General features: G+C 40.3%; 2 protein-coding genes across 2 annotated transcripts; one reads left to right on the forward strand and one right to left on the reverse strand.

Moving 5' to 3' along the window:
* Window positions 1-1,165: 1,165 nt before the first annotated feature.
* Window positions 1,166-2,150, forward strand: LOC131689967 (protein lethal(2)k10201). Its single transcript, XM_058975390.1, has 3 exons — window positions 1,166-1,435; window positions 1,501-1,702; window positions 1,766-2,150. The coding sequence occupies exons 1-3, from the start codon at window positions 1,251-1,253 to the stop codon at window positions 2,120-2,122; spliced, it is 744 nt and encodes a 247-aa protein (XP_058831373.1). The 5' UTR covers window positions 1,166-1,250; the 3' UTR covers window positions 2,123-2,150.
* An 11-nt stretch (window positions 2,151-2,161) lies between these two features.
* Window positions 2,162-16,182, reverse strand: LOC131689968 (delta-like protein 1). The gene is made up of 4 exons (XM_058975391.1): window positions 15,944-16,182; window positions 3,091-3,388; window positions 2,837-3,028; window positions 2,162-2,781 (listed from the first exon to the last, which is right to left on the reverse strand). The coding sequence occupies exons 1-4, from the start codon at window positions 16,055-16,057 to the stop codon at window positions 2,249-2,251; spliced, it is 1,137 nt and encodes a 378-aa protein (XP_058831374.1). The 5' UTR covers window positions 16,058-16,182; the 3' UTR covers window positions 2,162-2,248.
* Window positions 16,183-16,466: the final 284 nt, after the last annotated feature.

Genomic DNA, 16,466 nt, shown 5'->3' on the forward strand with positions numbered 1-16,466 from the left:
TTTTGCAACTGTTCTTCTTATTCTTCACATCGCGGCATCACTCCCGGACAGTCAAATCGAACAATGCAAAAAATCACATCACTTGTTCACCGATTCTGCTGAGCCCATAACCTGACGGGAATGTCACGGTTCACAGCGGAAATCCAGCGTAACAAATCGGATGCTCGAAGTAAATAAAGAACTTTTACGGTACTTTTATTTTAGCCAGAGAAAATACAAAACGCACTGCACTCTTGCATGGTCGCGCTCGAGAATGAGAATTCGCCTGATAGGCGTTTGCTTTATGCACTGAACGAGGGATTGACTTATGCTGATTTCGGTTTTAGAACAGATTCGCCCTAGGTTCGCTCTAATATTTACAAAATTCATACAAAAGTGACAGCTCAGAGCGAACCTAGAGCGACTCGATTCTAAAAACGAAATCAGCATTAGTGGATAGGGGTCACATAAGGGTGTGGTTAACAAGGTGTACATAGATATTCTGGTTGCAGTTGAAAATCGAAATAGTGAACTTGCGCCTTTCGGTTTTTCTCCTATTTTCAGCTTGTGCAACTAAATCGCAACTGGTCTGGATGATGCGCAAGTTGATTTTAAAACATGTACACAAGATGCGCATTAGTTGTCCACTCTGCAAATAGGGGAAAAAGCGAAAGGCGCAACTTTAATATTTCAATAAAAATAAAATCTACCGAACCCATTCGATTCGGTTCGGTAATTTTCAAACAGCTGTAAGGTCAGCAAATCTAGAAACTAATATTTCTAACATTATTTATTATCAAATACCATAACCAATAATCTGTTAAAAATAAATCTTTCTCAGATTTTTTTTGCACAATTTCTGGAAATAACGCGGATATTTTGCATGGTTTCTTAAAATAGCACGGATCTTTTACACAGTTTTTCGAAATAGCACGGATTTTTCTCACACGGTTTTTTGCACCCTACGCATCCCATGCACAAAAAAAGAATTTGGTGTACTTGAAAAACCTTGCTCAGTTTCACAGTTGCCGCTTGGACAGCGCTGCAGTCGTAAAAGAGATTCATGAACTGACTGCCTACCACGAGCGACACCTATCGGTCGGCGTCGCTAAACTTCCTCGCTGCACCAATATCTATCGATATTTTTGCGATACTTTTGCATTCCTTTTATTCTTGGTGGCGTTCAGCGGGTATGGGTCAAAACAAAAACAAAACATCTTGTGCCGGTTGTTCCTCGTAAGAAACTAACCAATCGTCTAGAACGTATAACAATGGCAGATGATTTTACTTCACCGGATGCTATTCTGGCGCTGTTGAATAAATACGGAACCGGCTTTCGCGAAAAAGATGACATTTTCTTTACCGAGGGAAACTTTTATTTAAAAAAGTTTATTCGACTCGGTGTGTTGAGTGATACCGACCGGTTGAACGACGATGCCGAGAAGCAGGAAAGAACGTGAGTAGACTGAAACATTACAAGATTGAATTGGAATTCTATTAAAATGCGTTGCTATCCATCAGAGAAATAATATGCAACGTTCCAAACTGCTGCTACAGTTGTTCTCTGGTTCAAGACTACGAGTCTCACTACAACTCACAACATCGGTACACGTGCGGAGAATGTAAGAAAACACTACCCAGTGGTCACTTGCTGGATCTCCATCTATCGGAAACGCATGATTCCTACTTTGCAGCTCAGGTCCAATCAGGGAAGAGACCTATGGTAATGTAGTGATATACAATTATACCTACTTAATTGCCAAGTTAATCTTTTTTACGTTTACAGTACGACTGCTTTTTGGAAGAATGTCCACACAAAAGTCGAGACTCCCTAGAACGTCGGGATCACTGCATCAAAGAGCACAAGTTTCCTCACAACTTTCGTTTCGACAAGCAAATTCCAACTCAAAAGAAATCTAAACCACATTCATCATATTCCGAGACAATAGTGAATTCAACGGAAATGGACGTCGAACCGGTGGATACTGGTAGTTCTTCCAGTGCTGCAAAGTGCACTAAGAATTTCAACTTTGGTCACTCCAAGGTAAGATCATTCAAACCTCAGAAACTCGATAAGAAGACTGATATTTTGGAAAGCAACCGAATGGTGGTAGATTTGTTAGAAAGTCTTCCCAAAGACTAAATAAATTTCAGATAATTTTGTTAAATGGTTTGTGGTTTAATAAATATGTTTTGTAAATAAATAAATAAATATTTATAAATATGTAAATGCTCCTTCAGTGATATTTGATAGAAAAGTCAAAACTATTCAGGCCTCATTGTCCACGTCCTCGGCGCTAAATTCATCGCTTAGATAGTCCTCCCCAGGGTATTGCGTTGTCACATTGCTGAGCTGTAGCCTCAAACTTGTCATTTGCTCATTTTCATGCACATGTTCCTGACTGTCGACCGTTGTTGTCTCAGCAGTGCTAATCGTTGCTGCTGTCGTAGTCGTTGAACTGGTCGTCATCGAGGGTGGAGGAATTTCGCAATGCATCCCCTTGTACCCCGAGGGACATTCACACTTGTAGAAACCATCGTCCTTGATCAGCGATGTACATTTTGCACCGTTCTGGCACGTGTTCGGGTTCTTCTCGCAATAATTTAACTCTTCGTCGCATAGCATTCCACCCCAGCCGGGTTTGCAGTTACATTCCCATGGTCGCCGGCAGTCTCCGTTCTTACAGCCCGGGTACGGGTGACACTTGTTGCATTCATCTCCCATCCAGCCGACACGGCAACGACACTCCCCGGGACGACGGCAGTAACCGTGATCACGGCTGCAGTTGTTAGCGCAGATTGCTGAAATTAAAAATGATTGTTAGTAGTTGTCTGTTAAAATTGCTCGTTAACTTACGAGTTTGACACAGGATGCCAGTCCATCCGGGCATACATTTGCATTCCAACGGTTTTGTACAAGTTCCACGTTGGCATCCCGGTAGAACCTGACAGTCACGACACGTTGGACCAGACCAGCCCAGACGGCAACGGCATTCCCCAGGTTTTTCGCAGTAACCACGAGAGGGGTGACAATCCGCTCGGCAAATCGCTAAAAATTATCATAACCAATATACAACTATTAAAGGTTACTACATTGAGGCTACAACTCACGCTCCGAGCAGAAGATCCCGTCCCAACCCTTGTGGCAGACGCATTCGAATGACTGCTGGCATCCACCATGTTGGCAGCCGGGCAGTGGAATACAGCGATTGCAGTTGTCTCCGTAGAATCCGAGTTTGCAGCGGCACTCGTTCGGTCGTTTGCAGTATCCGTTCAGCGGGTCGCAACCTTTCTTGCAGATGGGCACATCGCACAGGTCGCCAGTCCAGCCTGGAAGACACTTGACATCGCCGTTATCGTCGCACACGTAATGCGAGTACTCGTTCTGGGCAGACGGAAGCTCACAGGCCTGTGGGGAAGACCGTTGGGTGTCAAATTGCTATGAGTTATATGCTGTATTAAGGGACTAGAAGTTTCGAGTTAGGCGGCACAATCCAGAGTTTGGACTGCTTGTCCCAGATAATGTCTCGAATGTTTCACGATACGGTAGGACATTATTTAAGTTCTATGTGTTTAAGCTATTATTTGAACTAAACAAAATTATGATATCTAGAAGCAATTTGATGCTGATTCTAAATAATGGACTGAGTAAATGGTATTCGGTTTTGTGTTCTGATCGAATTCCGAACACTCGGATCTCGGGCATAATTTCGACAATAAAAATTTTCGTCAAAATGACATTCATTTTCTTTGATGTCCGTTTCTATTGATATTACACGAAAACGTGTGATATAGCAAAAAATCAGCAGCGGTGGCCAATGAACCTAAGGTAACGAGTGAAAACCCAGGACACTAGTAAGAGGACCCCGTCTTGCTGCAAATACGAAGCGAATTTTACAGTACTTCCCGCGTGCCAAGCAGGTTTTCGGTAGTAAAAAAAATTTCACATTCCATTTCTGCAGACAAAAGCAACCAGCTCTTCTTTTCGTGAGAATGAGATCATTGAGTACATCATATACACACATGCGATGCTTTCTATATCTTAACTGGATGCGGATGTTGCAGAAACTATCAATCTTTCAATAAGCGAATCGGACGAAATATCTTGAGATCATCCGCGAGCGACAGTGGTGAAGTCTTCAGCACTAGTTGTACATCATTGGAGTGTAGCAGAAATATCAACAGTACCAGATGCCTTCCTTGGAATATTTGTTTACGTTGTAGTAATGTGGGTACCTGAAAATCGATCCATGAGCTAGGATCGAAACAATGAAAATACAATTGTAATTGATTCCAAATATTGGCATTTTAGCGATTTTTATATCTTGTTTCAATTTTTCAAAAGCGGTAGGTAACCGATGTGAACAACATCAAATTGATCGCTACATTCCATATTCTATATTGTGTAGGATATTGTTGGATGTTAGACAAAGAAGGATAGTCGCTGTCAAATGTCCAGGTCGAGGAGCTTGGAGTTCTAAGGTTTATTCGGCTTTGGCAGTAACTAGGTGTCCTAATAAATATCTTATGATTCAAGAGCCTAACGACCTATTCAGGGTATCATCCAAACAATATGTGGAATCGTTGCACTATATGGGTTAAAGTTCGTGTATATTTTTTATTAGGGTGAGAAGTGAGGTAAGCGTGCAACATGCTACGGACTTTGTGTGCAAATGGAAATCCAAGCAAACATTTAGGTAACTAGTAAACAATGGTGTTAGCTGTCGTTTTGAAAACCAACATAGCTGATCGGCGTTTTTGATAATCCTTGAATCCTTCTGGATCAGTGGTTTTCACCCCCAGGGGTAAATTGGATGATTGTAAGGGGTGAATTATGTGGGACAAATTTTAACTTGTTATCCGAACATTCCCGTCGGGTATTTGTCTTTATATATTGTGTCAGTATGCCAAGAATTGAGATGCTTACTGAGAGTACCCCGGAACAGGTTTCTTATTGTAAAATTGTGGAATTCATCTAATTGAAAAACTTTTTTACAGGGTAATAGGGTTACCACCTTTGCTAATGTCGGTTTCGCTTGAAGCAGAAACTAACTCAGTTTCGGACCTAAGTCCCAGTGAGCAAATTTTCTGGAAGAGACCGCTCTGCTAGATTTCTGTAAGTCTTGGTTTGGCAGCCCTGTCAGATTTCTGCGCGTATCCTGTCGGGTTAGTTGAGCTAGGGCGAACTCGGTTTCGCTCGCGTTTTCTGGCAAATTTTGACAGGAATCGAGCAACACCCTGGCATAACTCTGTTGGAAAATCAATTTTCGGTATGTAATATCAATTCATCATTACTATGTTTATTCTGTACACCTGTACACTCGGGATACCACAAGAGAGCAATATTGCGAGAGAGAAAGCTTTAGCCATTAGTTCGGACGATGCCGACGCTCTGAGTAGGGAAGGTAGTAAAGTGATGAGTATCCATCGCTGTCGAACTAGGGAGTAGAATAAAGACATAGGCGACTCATACAATGTAATGTAACTCTAAACTCGAAGGTACTTTGAGTCGATCATACCGATACTAAAGAATGGTCAAATAAAGAATGCGAAAGGCATATTATTTGAACTGTTTCTGGGTTGCGGTATTATTTATGATTTATGAAAGAAAACCCTTTTACAGGTTCGTTGAAGTGTGGTGAAGACCCTACCCGGGTTTCTCACACAACTACACTCTGCTAACAGGTTATGGGCCCAGAGTAAATTGTCCTAACAGATAATTGCTTTGGAAGAATTGAGAATTGTTCAGGCGGAGACCACCCTTTCTGCGGAACAATTATTCTCGATTATTTTTGTTGGGTTCAGAGGCTTTTTGTGGAGTGACTTTTCGTTGCATTTGCTCAGACAGAGATCTGTTTTGTCTGTGGGGCAAAGCTCCGAATATTGTCTACACAGCTAGTGCTCTATGTTGAAAGAAGGGGAAATTATTTAATTTCTAACATTTGTAAGGTTTCCAGGTATTGACATATCTTCAATTATGGACAACCGATTGAAAAGAGTAATCGTTCCGGTATTCAAAGGAGACGAAAAATCTTTCCCTCTTTGGCGAAAGAGGATGGAGCAACACTTCAAGCATGAAGGTTTGTTGCATGCCCTCGAGAAAACTCCCGAGGAAGAAGAATATTTTGAAGCGGCAGTAGGGGCTTCAGCCGAACAGGAAGCTGAAAGGAAAGAGAAACTGGCAAAACGTCTGAAAGATGACGACGCTGCTGTTAATGAGCTTTGGCTGGCACTAGATGATGAACCGATGGGGCATGTGCTGCATTGTAAATATGCAAGAGAAATCATGACTCGGTTGGATCAAGTTTACCAGAAGCAAGGTGCGGTAGCCATGCTTGGGCTGCGAACAAGATTGTACACGCTCAAGACGCAGAGATTTAAATCTCTCAAAGAGCTTTTTGCTTCTCACGAAGAGATTGTTCGACAACTTGAGTGTATGGGAGAAACTGTTACCAGTATTGAGCAGTTAAATACACTACTGGTTGCCATACCGGAGAGATATCAACATATTCTCGGAGCGTTGTCGGTTGTGAGAAAGGACGACATAGAGAAGATGTCGCTTGATCAGATAAGACGCATTTTTCTGGACGCGGAGAATTCTGGTGCGAGCGGACAAAATTTCGATCGACAAGTGGCGATGGTTGGGAACGGCAAGCAGCCAACGCAAAAACCACAGAAGAAACAACTTGTTTGCTTCCATTGTGGTAAGCCAGGCCACAAACAACGTTTTTGTCGACAGTGGAGGAATAAAAAGCAGCAGGATAAGCCTCAGGTAGAGATGCACGCGGATGGAAAGCATCGGGATGTAGCGTTAGTCACACGTCAGAATGGTAGCTTCATGGTACGAGTGCCATTAAAAAGGCTGAACGACGATTTTGTGCAGGACTCTCGAGTTTTCTGTATGGACTCACGAAAATTTCCCGTTCAATCGACAACGTTTATTCCAGTGGTGATGGATTCCGGCGCTACTCAACATATGTTTAAAGACATAAGAGCGTTCAACGAGATGTGGGACTGCCAGGAACTAAAAATTGATACCGCTAAAACTGGTACCGGTATCATTGGTAAGAGACAGGGAAACTGTTGTTTGAGGACCAATAAAATGCGTAAGGTTGATATTTACGACGTGCTTTTCATTCCGGAATTAAGCTCAAATCTCCTATCAGTTTCTCGTATTGAATCTACTGGAAAATCAGTTGTTTTCAGGAATGATATGGTGGAAATACTTGATGAGACAGGTCATGTTATTATCACAGGTAAAAAGGTAAATGGTCTCTATATTTTGGAACTGTTTTTAGTTCAAAATATTGGTAAAGCATTAACAGGTAAAGGATTGAATGAAACTGAATTATGGCATGCTCGTTTTGGACACTTGGGAATGCAAAGTTTATCCAGACTGGTAAGAGACAATATGGTTGAGAGGTTGAATCTAGTACCATCTTCCATGATTGCGAGCCCGTTTGGATGCAATTCATGCATTTTTGGGAAACAAACGCGAGAAAAATTTAACATTGATCCAAGAATACGATCATCAAGGCCATTAGAACTAGTTCATTCCGATGTTTGTGGTAAATTGCCTGAAGTGACACATGATGGTTACAGGTATTTTGTTACTTTCACAGATGATTTCACACATTTTGTCATGGTCTACTTGTTGAGTCAAAAAAAGTGAAGTTCTTGAAAAATTTAAAGAATTTGAGGCTATTGCTAATTCTCATTTCTCTCTTCGTATTTCTAAACTGAGGTCTGATAACGGAGGCGAGTATTATGGTAAAGAATTTTTGGCCTTCTGTCGAGGAAGAGGAATACAAATGATACCTACCGCTCCGTATACACCTCAACAAAATGGGGTAAGCGAGAGAATGAACCGAAGCCTAATGGAAAAAGTAAGAACCATTTTACATGAAAGTAATGCACCAATGAGTTTGTGGGGGGAAGCATTATATGCTTCATGCTATACACTAAATCGTAGTCCAACAAGTGCGTTGAAGGTGTTGAAAACACCGTATGAAATGTGGTTTGGAAGTAAGCCCGATGTAAGTAAGCTCAAAGTATTTGGTTGTTTAGCTTATGCACACGTTAATAAAGAACATCGGACGAAATTAGACAAACGAAGTAAAGTTCTTACTATGGTTGGGTACGCACCAAATGGATATAGACTATGGGACGAAGACGAAGGGAAAATAATAATTTCACGAGACGTAAAATTCGATGAAAATAATTTCTATTTCCGAAGTTTTATTGACGAGGAACGCAAGCAAGTTGAATTTCACGAGAAAGAAATTTTAACAGAATGCGAAATAGAAAATGAACAAGAATTAATAGACCCTCAGATTGAATCAGCTAATGCTTCTGATAGTGAAGATGAATTTGTGGACACCGAGAATGTTTCTAATGACCTCGAAGATATAGCTATTGATGAGAGACGCCGAAGTCAAAGAAACACGAGAACCCCAGCATGGCTGAATAATTTTGAAACTAGTTTTGTTATGTCTCATAATTCTGAAGAGGTACCACAACGAATTGATGAATTAATGCAACGCGACGATTGGCACAAGTGGGAACAAGCAATGAATGAAGAGCTTATGGCTTTGGATGATAACAACACGTGGACATTGGTTAGTGGGCTTCCTAAGGGAAGAAAAACTATCAATTCCATGTGGGTGTTCGGCATCAAAAATGAAGGTGGTTTACCACGGTACAAAGCTCGACTTGTTGCCAAAGGTTGCTCACAGAGGCCAGGGTTAGATTATTCGGAAACCTTTGCGCCAGTTGCGAAAATGACCACGGTTAGGACTATGCTGGCAATTGCTGTGAAGAAAAAGTGGTTAATTCATCAAATGGACGTAAAAACTGCCTTCCTATATGGGAATTTGGAAGAAGAAATATTTATGAATTTACCTCGAACCAAGAATGAAAATACAAGAATTTGCAAACTAAACAAGAGTTTGTATGGTTTAAAACAAGCGGGTAGAAGTTGGAATCATCATTTCACTGAAACTATTTCTAAGTTGGGTTTCAAACAGCTGAACAGTGATACTTGCCTGTATGCTTGTTTTGAAAAAGGGTTATTCATTGTATTATACGTTGACGATATTCTTATTTTTGGATGTAATACCGAGAATGTCCATTGGATTAAAAACAATCTTTCTAAAATATTTAAAATGAAGGATTTGGGACAGTTGAAAACTTTCTTAGGGCTGGAATGTACACGAAATATTGAAAAGGGATCATTAGAATTATTTCAATCGACTTACATTGCCAAAATATTGAACAGATTTGGAATGACAGATTGTAAACCAGTTGCCACCCCTATGGATGCAAATTGTAAATGGGTGAAATCAGGAAACTTAACTAATGAACCGTATAAGGAACTTCTGGGTTGTTTGCAGTATTTATCCCTGATGTCTAGACCTGATATAACAATTGCTGTAAATATTTTGAGTCAATTTCAGAGCTGTCCAAGTGAGGAACACTGGATTGGGTTGAAGAGGATTCTTCGATACCTTAAAGGGACGATATCTTTTCGTTTGCTATATCATCAAGATAAAGACGACGTGCCACTTAAGGGTTATGCGGATGCTGACTTCGCGAATGACGTTGAGGAACGTCGGTCTAATTCGGGATATGCTTTTACGGTGTACGGAAACATCGTGTCCTGGAGCAGCAAGAGGCAACAGCTCGTGACACTTTCGTCTACAGAGGCTGAGTTGGTTTCGCTTTGCTATGCTTCTAAAGAAGGTGTATGGATGTCGGGTATATTGCGTGAAGTTGGGATACAATTTGTCCCGTTCACTATATACGAGGACAACATACCCTGTATTAGAATAGCAGGAGAGCCAAGAGAACATCAAAGAAGCAAACACATCGATATTAAATATATGTATATGAGAAATCTGATTAAAGAGAAGAAAATGATACTGGAATACATTAAAAGTGAAGATCAGATTGCAGATTTGTTTACTAAACCATTATATAAAACTCGATTTTGCAAATTAGTTAGCAGTTTAGGAATGATAAATTGAGAGGAAGTGTTGGAAAATCAATTTTCGGTATGTAATATCAATTCATCATTACTATGTTTATTCTGTACACCTGTACACTCGGGATACCACAAGAGAGCAATATTGCGAGAGAGAAAGCTTTAGCCATTAGTTCGGACGATGCCGACGCTCTGAGTAGGGAAGGTAGTAAAGTGATGAGTATCCATCGCTGTCGAACTAGGGAGTAGAATAAAGACATAGGCGACTCATACAATGTAATGTAACTCTAAACTCGAAGGTACTTTGAGTCGATCATACCGATACTAAAGAATGGTCAAATAAAGAATGCGAAAGGCATATTATTTGAACTGTTTCTGGGTTGCGGTATTATTTATGATTTATGAAAGAAAACCCTTTTACAGGTTCGTTGAAGTGTGGTGAAGACCCTACCCGGTTTTCTCACACAACTACACTCTGCTAACAAACTCGGACATAAACTGTGCAAAGATCCTGGCAATTCCTACCTGGTAGAATTTTGCACGAATCGAGCAAAACATCTGACAAAGATGTGGCAGCAAGTGTGCAGAGATCTTGGCCGTACATTTCTGGCTGGATTCTGGATAAAAGTGAGCAGCATCGGTTGGTTTAATCGTTTCTGTCAGAAACGGTTGTTGCATTTGAGCGAATTCGTTGCCAGAATTCTCGCACAAATCGCGCAAAATGCTTGCAGAAACTCTACCAGCATCAATTTCGCTTTGCTTAACTTTTGCTAACTTTCTGCTTGCTACGCTGACCGGGTACCTTCTATGTGTCAACTGTATAAACTATGTATGCACACACATAAGTTATATATGCATATTGTTATAGAATGGGGTTTTATGTGCCTAATAGTTATGAAATGTAAATGTAAGACTAATATTTCTTGTAAATACACACATTAGGTTTATGTTCCAGCAAATAGTGTCTATATTTCTCCGTTAATTGCAAAAAAAAATAAATAGGCATAACGTTTACTTTTTTTGAGTGTAGAAGTAGTTTGGTAGCTAAATTAAATTTTCTAGTATTGCGCTCTTTCCTGGACTCCGCACTTTCAAAGTGCAAGTGATCAAACTGCTACTGAAAACTGCGAGCTGTCAAGACACATATATTTCAAGTGATAGAGATGGTACATTCATAGACAGACCAGTCAAACTAACCAGTCTATGACAAAAATTTAATAGAAGAATAGTGAGTGCGCAGTGCGGTTAGAATCCAGTTTTTAGTGCAAAAAGTAATATTTTCTAGTAATTTGTATTTGTATTTTTATTTTACCATTGTTACGAAAACCTTTACGCTGTATTTCAGGTCAAGGAAATAGTTTGGATGGTTTGACAATTGGATAGCGTTAGAGGTACATATTTTGTTAGTCTAGGGCATTTGGTTTTTAAGCGCGGCTTTAAAAGTGGTCATCATTGGTCTTGTAGTTAGCGGAAGTCCATTTCATATGAGTGCTCCATGGATTATTGGACTTTTCCTGCTGGAGGTTGTGTTGTGGGGCACCTCGTTGCAGATGTTGTGTGATGTATTCATGAGATTCACCGTTGTATCCTTGCCTTACCCAAGTAACCAATAAGCATTATAACGTAGCCTAATATTTGCTTTAGATCCACATATAAAGCTGTCCTAAAAAGCCATGAAGCCCTAAATACTTATATAATGCTGATATTATGCCAGAAAAGGCGAAATATAGTGCTATTACTGTGCAGAGATTGACAGCTCGTTTCTGCAGTACTAATGCTATTATATAGCAAAAGCGCACAAATGTCATATTTGAAAGCCTTATATTGGCATTACTAATGCTATTAAAAAGCTTCAGTTGTTTGTCATTGTCCGTCATGGTTTTAAAACCATTTCTTATGTTTCCTTGCGGTATGATGAGCAAAAAGGAAAAAAATTAAAATAAAATATTCTGTTTAAAACCGTAATTGACTCTGTTCTAATGCATTGTAATGAATATCCTTAATGGGTTTTCGTTCTCACATGATATGAATGTTTACGAAAATTACCTTTAGTAAGTCTCGAGAGGTACCTTGCCACGTCCTTCACGGTAAGTGCGCTGCGTTTGCTCCGTAGACTATATTGCACATGTTTGATTGAAATGAAATATGCCGAATATAATGTTCAAGAAGAGTTGCATAACAAATACACCCACAGCATTACAATAGCATTATATCAGCTTTTTATTTGCTCTATAATGGCATTAAAAGCACTTTTAAAGCTTACATGTTTTAAAGATCCTTGAAGCATGTACGCGTTATATACGCATATAGAGCAAGCTATAATGCTATATGTCGGCTGTGCAGTTATGCATTATTGATGCTAATATAGAGCTTTATTGCGTTGTTAATGCTGTAATGGAGTTTCAAAGCAACATTAGTGCAAATGTATAGCCAATATAGTGCAATGGCTTAATGCTTATGATTACTTGGGTAGCACACCTGGTGGAGATATCCCAACTACCTTAGAAAACGTTAGGGGGTTTAACACAAGTTGAATGCTGAAGATGGACCTCTATTCTCTGTAATGAGACAATGATGCTTTGTCAGCATCTTGGTGTCCAGTTTCCGGGCCTGTGAAATTCCCGCCGTATTTTGTCGTTCGTCACCATTTGGAGCCTTCTATACTTAGTAAGTATGCAGTTTCTCCCGGTCCTTGGCTCTCTGAATGAAAGACTCGGACAAATTCAATTTTTTGGACAGAGTCCTGGCCGAACCATTGGGATTCCGCTTAAACGCTTACTTGTAATCCTGATCACTAATAGAACCAAGGATGCAAAATGCCTACCTTTTCTGCTGCTGTAATTTTTCTGCCTGCATTCTCATTTCCCAGCAAACCAGTAAGCACCAAAGTAAGCAGCATATTGACTATATAAGAGCTGTCCGATGTTTATAAGCTTTATATGGGCTTTACAAATGTTTATAAGCTGCATATCAGCTTTACAAATGTTTATAAGTTTTATACAAGCTTTTCGAATGTTTATAAGCATTACAAGCATTAAGCATTAAAATAGACCATATATGGGTATATGAAGCTATACTTTAGAGCCTAAAAACCCTGTAGTTGTAAGCCGTAAGCGGTAGTCAGCGATGCTTTTATAATGCCGTTTATGCTTGACATTTCTATTAAACTAAAGCAATGAAGTCCAAATCAAAACAAATATGATATGGTGTACTTTGTAAGCTCAAGAAAAAGCTTGTCGGCTTCGGAGATTTGGCACAAATAAATTAAAGTTAACTAAATCTTTGAACCATAAAATGATACGAAACTGCGATGAATTACTTTTAAGTTTAGTGTAGGAAGGGAAGTAATTTCAAAAATAAAATATTCCCAAAACCATGCTTCTATTCGTCGGTGAGTGAAATCAACTTCCAATCGAACCAAAAACCGTTCGATTTAAGAACGGCAAATATCATTTATATGACCAAATGCTCAAATGGATCAAACAGCAAGCGCACTGGAACAACTTATCCCCCATATCTTCTAGAAGCAGAAGTTCGAACCTGGATCAAACGCTGTATAGAAAAAAGTCAAACACATGTGGCAGATAGACCATGAAAGATAGAAAGAGAGAAAAACAGTCTTTCCTCCATATTCGTTTTGTTTTTGTTTTTCTAACCAGTGAGTTCTACCCATTACACAAATTGTTTTGACATTCCTCCATAGGCGCGGTGGAAACGTGGGAGTAGGCTGCATATCAGCCGAATATTTCGCCAAAAGTGGCTTTTGAACAGCACTCATGTACAATATGATGCCTATAAGCTCAGTTACCCTTGTTCTATACGCGACTATAGAACTGAATTGATGCCATTTTTACGGCTTAGTGGTTACTTGGGTTCTCTTTCGACACTGCTGTCTTTCGCTATTACAGGATGCCCAGCGCTGTGCGGCAGTCTGTAAGCAAGGCAGTAACATGACAAAAAATACTGCCCCTAGTACAGCCACCAGACGCGAGCGGTACAGCTTCTCTTTCCTTATTTTACACTTTTTAATATTCTTAATCTAATCAATATTTTCAATCACAAACGACGTCAATGAATGCTGTTCGTTTACGCCACGACCGGCATCAACGGTTTCGCGTGCGGGCCTCTCCCTTTGACTACGCAGAGAAAAGTGTACAAAGCGAGAGAACAAACATTACTACGCCACACTCTCACCGAGCAGTCAGAGTACAGCAGCAAAACAAAAATGTATTCTACTGCTCTACGGGAAAATGTACTCGGTTTGGTCACAGAGATGTACTCTGTGGTTTGGCTACCGTTCTGGCAAGAGCTGTAGTGATGCGTCGCTGTAGCGGGCTGTACGGCTTGTGCAAATGTAAATATACCGAAAAAAATGTAGTTTACCGGTACCTTTGGCATCCCTGAATAGAACATTCATTCTGACCGCATTTCTCCTTCCGTTCGATGATCAGAGTTTGGTAGTAACGTCACAGACTAACAGACATAACACTATGAGGGAATTCCCTAAAAAAATATCGTCCGGCAATTTTCCCAGAACACTAGCTCCACATTTTATTCACGAATCCAAACACTCATTTGCTAGTGGGTTACCCCTCAGGTTTGGAAACAATTTTTCACTAGTGGGCAATCCTCCCAAGCTTGTTCATATGCCAGTGGCGCCAAAATTGCAAATGTGGCCACAGTCCCAACTACAAATATATTTAAATCCACCGTTAAAGCGGGCGAAGAATTGTTTTTGAGTGTTATGCCGGATAGTCTGTGGTAACGTTTAATCACACTGACTGATGTAATTGCTGCATCAAACCAAACAAATGCAGAGAAACCTTGCATCAAATTTTGTTGCCAGAATGAATGAAAGATTCGAACATAAAGTATACAAAGTTGCCAGTAACACCACATTGGTCAAAATCTGTTCTAGATCGAAACTCGAGCAAAATTGGATTGGGATTAAATAGATTTCTCGCCAAACATATGATTAGTTGTTTCGCCTCTTTTCGACATAGAAAAATCTCTCACCTTATTAGTGGGATTGGGAATCAAACCCAGTTGAGCTACGTGCAAGACAATCGACTTACCAACTATGCTGTGCCCTGCCCGCCCTACATTCATTCAACTAATCGAAGTAAAAATACACTTTTATGCGATTTCACTTAAATAACAATTGCAGCGTGAGTTAATTCTAAAATCAATAGCTATTACAATAATGGTCTCCATTTTTTGTCAAAGCAGATTTCACCTTTCAAACATAAAGCGATAATGGGATAAACAACAATTAGCAACTTTTGACAAAACTCTGCGTCCATGCAGAGTGGCATAGATCAATAAACGACCGGAGACCCAGATTGACGGGAACTGGTAATCTAACAGTACACCTTTCGCCTGTTCATAACCCTTAAACCGCATCGCACACATACGAAACAAAGTCATAACCCCTCCAGGTAGGTTCTTGGCGGGGCATTGATCTCCGCGTTTATCCAATTCACACTGGCATGATTCAAAGAGTCTAACCGAGCAAAAAGTGATGAACTTAAATGCGTCCACGATGCCGCTGCGGCTTTCTTTTTATGGCCTTTCTTCGACACGTCTGTATCTTTGCGTTTGCACACCACCATCGGGAACGATTTCCGTCCAAAGTGTATGGATAATGAATAACAACATAACGGAGCTTTGATCATATCATGTGGCTTTAAGCCAGTTCAACTAAAGGTAGACGAGTTTTCTCGTAATGGAACACAGTTGCATCTTTTCGGATTGCTGCTTCTGCTCACATATATTGTACGCGAATCCAGATCGTCAGGGGTGTAATTTACATATTTACAAGAGTTTCACTCCCAAAAACACAATTCCAACTCCACCAATTATGTGTTTCATTATTACAAACAAACAAACAAAAATGCGCGCACGTGAAAGGTGAAATTGTGCGACCACCTGGAAGTTTCTAATAAGAGTGGGTGGTTGAAAAAAAATCAACTTTCTTCCAACCTGTTTCTTCCATTTTGGCACATAACGAACGGCTTCCGCTGATGACCAACTGAGGACGATACTGCTGCCGAGCGCCGCCACAATTATTATCTGATAGTACCAGTTATTGCTCATTATCACTTCATCTAGGCTTTGCACAAACCGACCGTGGGAATTCAAAAATTAAGCCCAATCTGAGATTGTTCACTTTTTCTTAAAACAGACAGAGCACGCGATCGCAATGGTACGTTTGATGCCGATGGAACCTGGCACTGAACTAACTGGCCTTGACGAGGTCCCAAGCTATCGAGCACTGCTCTGCTCTGGCGATGGTCTTCAAATTTCACTTATATGATACCTTCTTCGTGAATGTTGTGTGTTGATCGATTCCTCTAATTGCGCTTTGCGTTCGCTTCGGTTCTTTCTTTTTCAGTTGAGCACGCGGTGCCGCTTTGGGATGCGCTTCTTTCTCTTCCATGCGCAAGTTTAGTAGGGTGCGGTAGCCATTTGTTACCAGCAAAAGTTTTGCGATGCAGTGATACAT

The sequence above is a fragment of the Topomyia yanbarensis genome, chromosome 3 (genome assembly GCF_030247195.1).
Source record: "Topomyia yanbarensis strain Yona2022 chromosome 3, ASM3024719v1, whole genome shotgun sequence".
In the NCBI taxonomy this organism is placed as follows: Eukaryota; Metazoa; Arthropoda; class Insecta; order Diptera; family Culicidae; genus Topomyia; species Topomyia yanbarensis.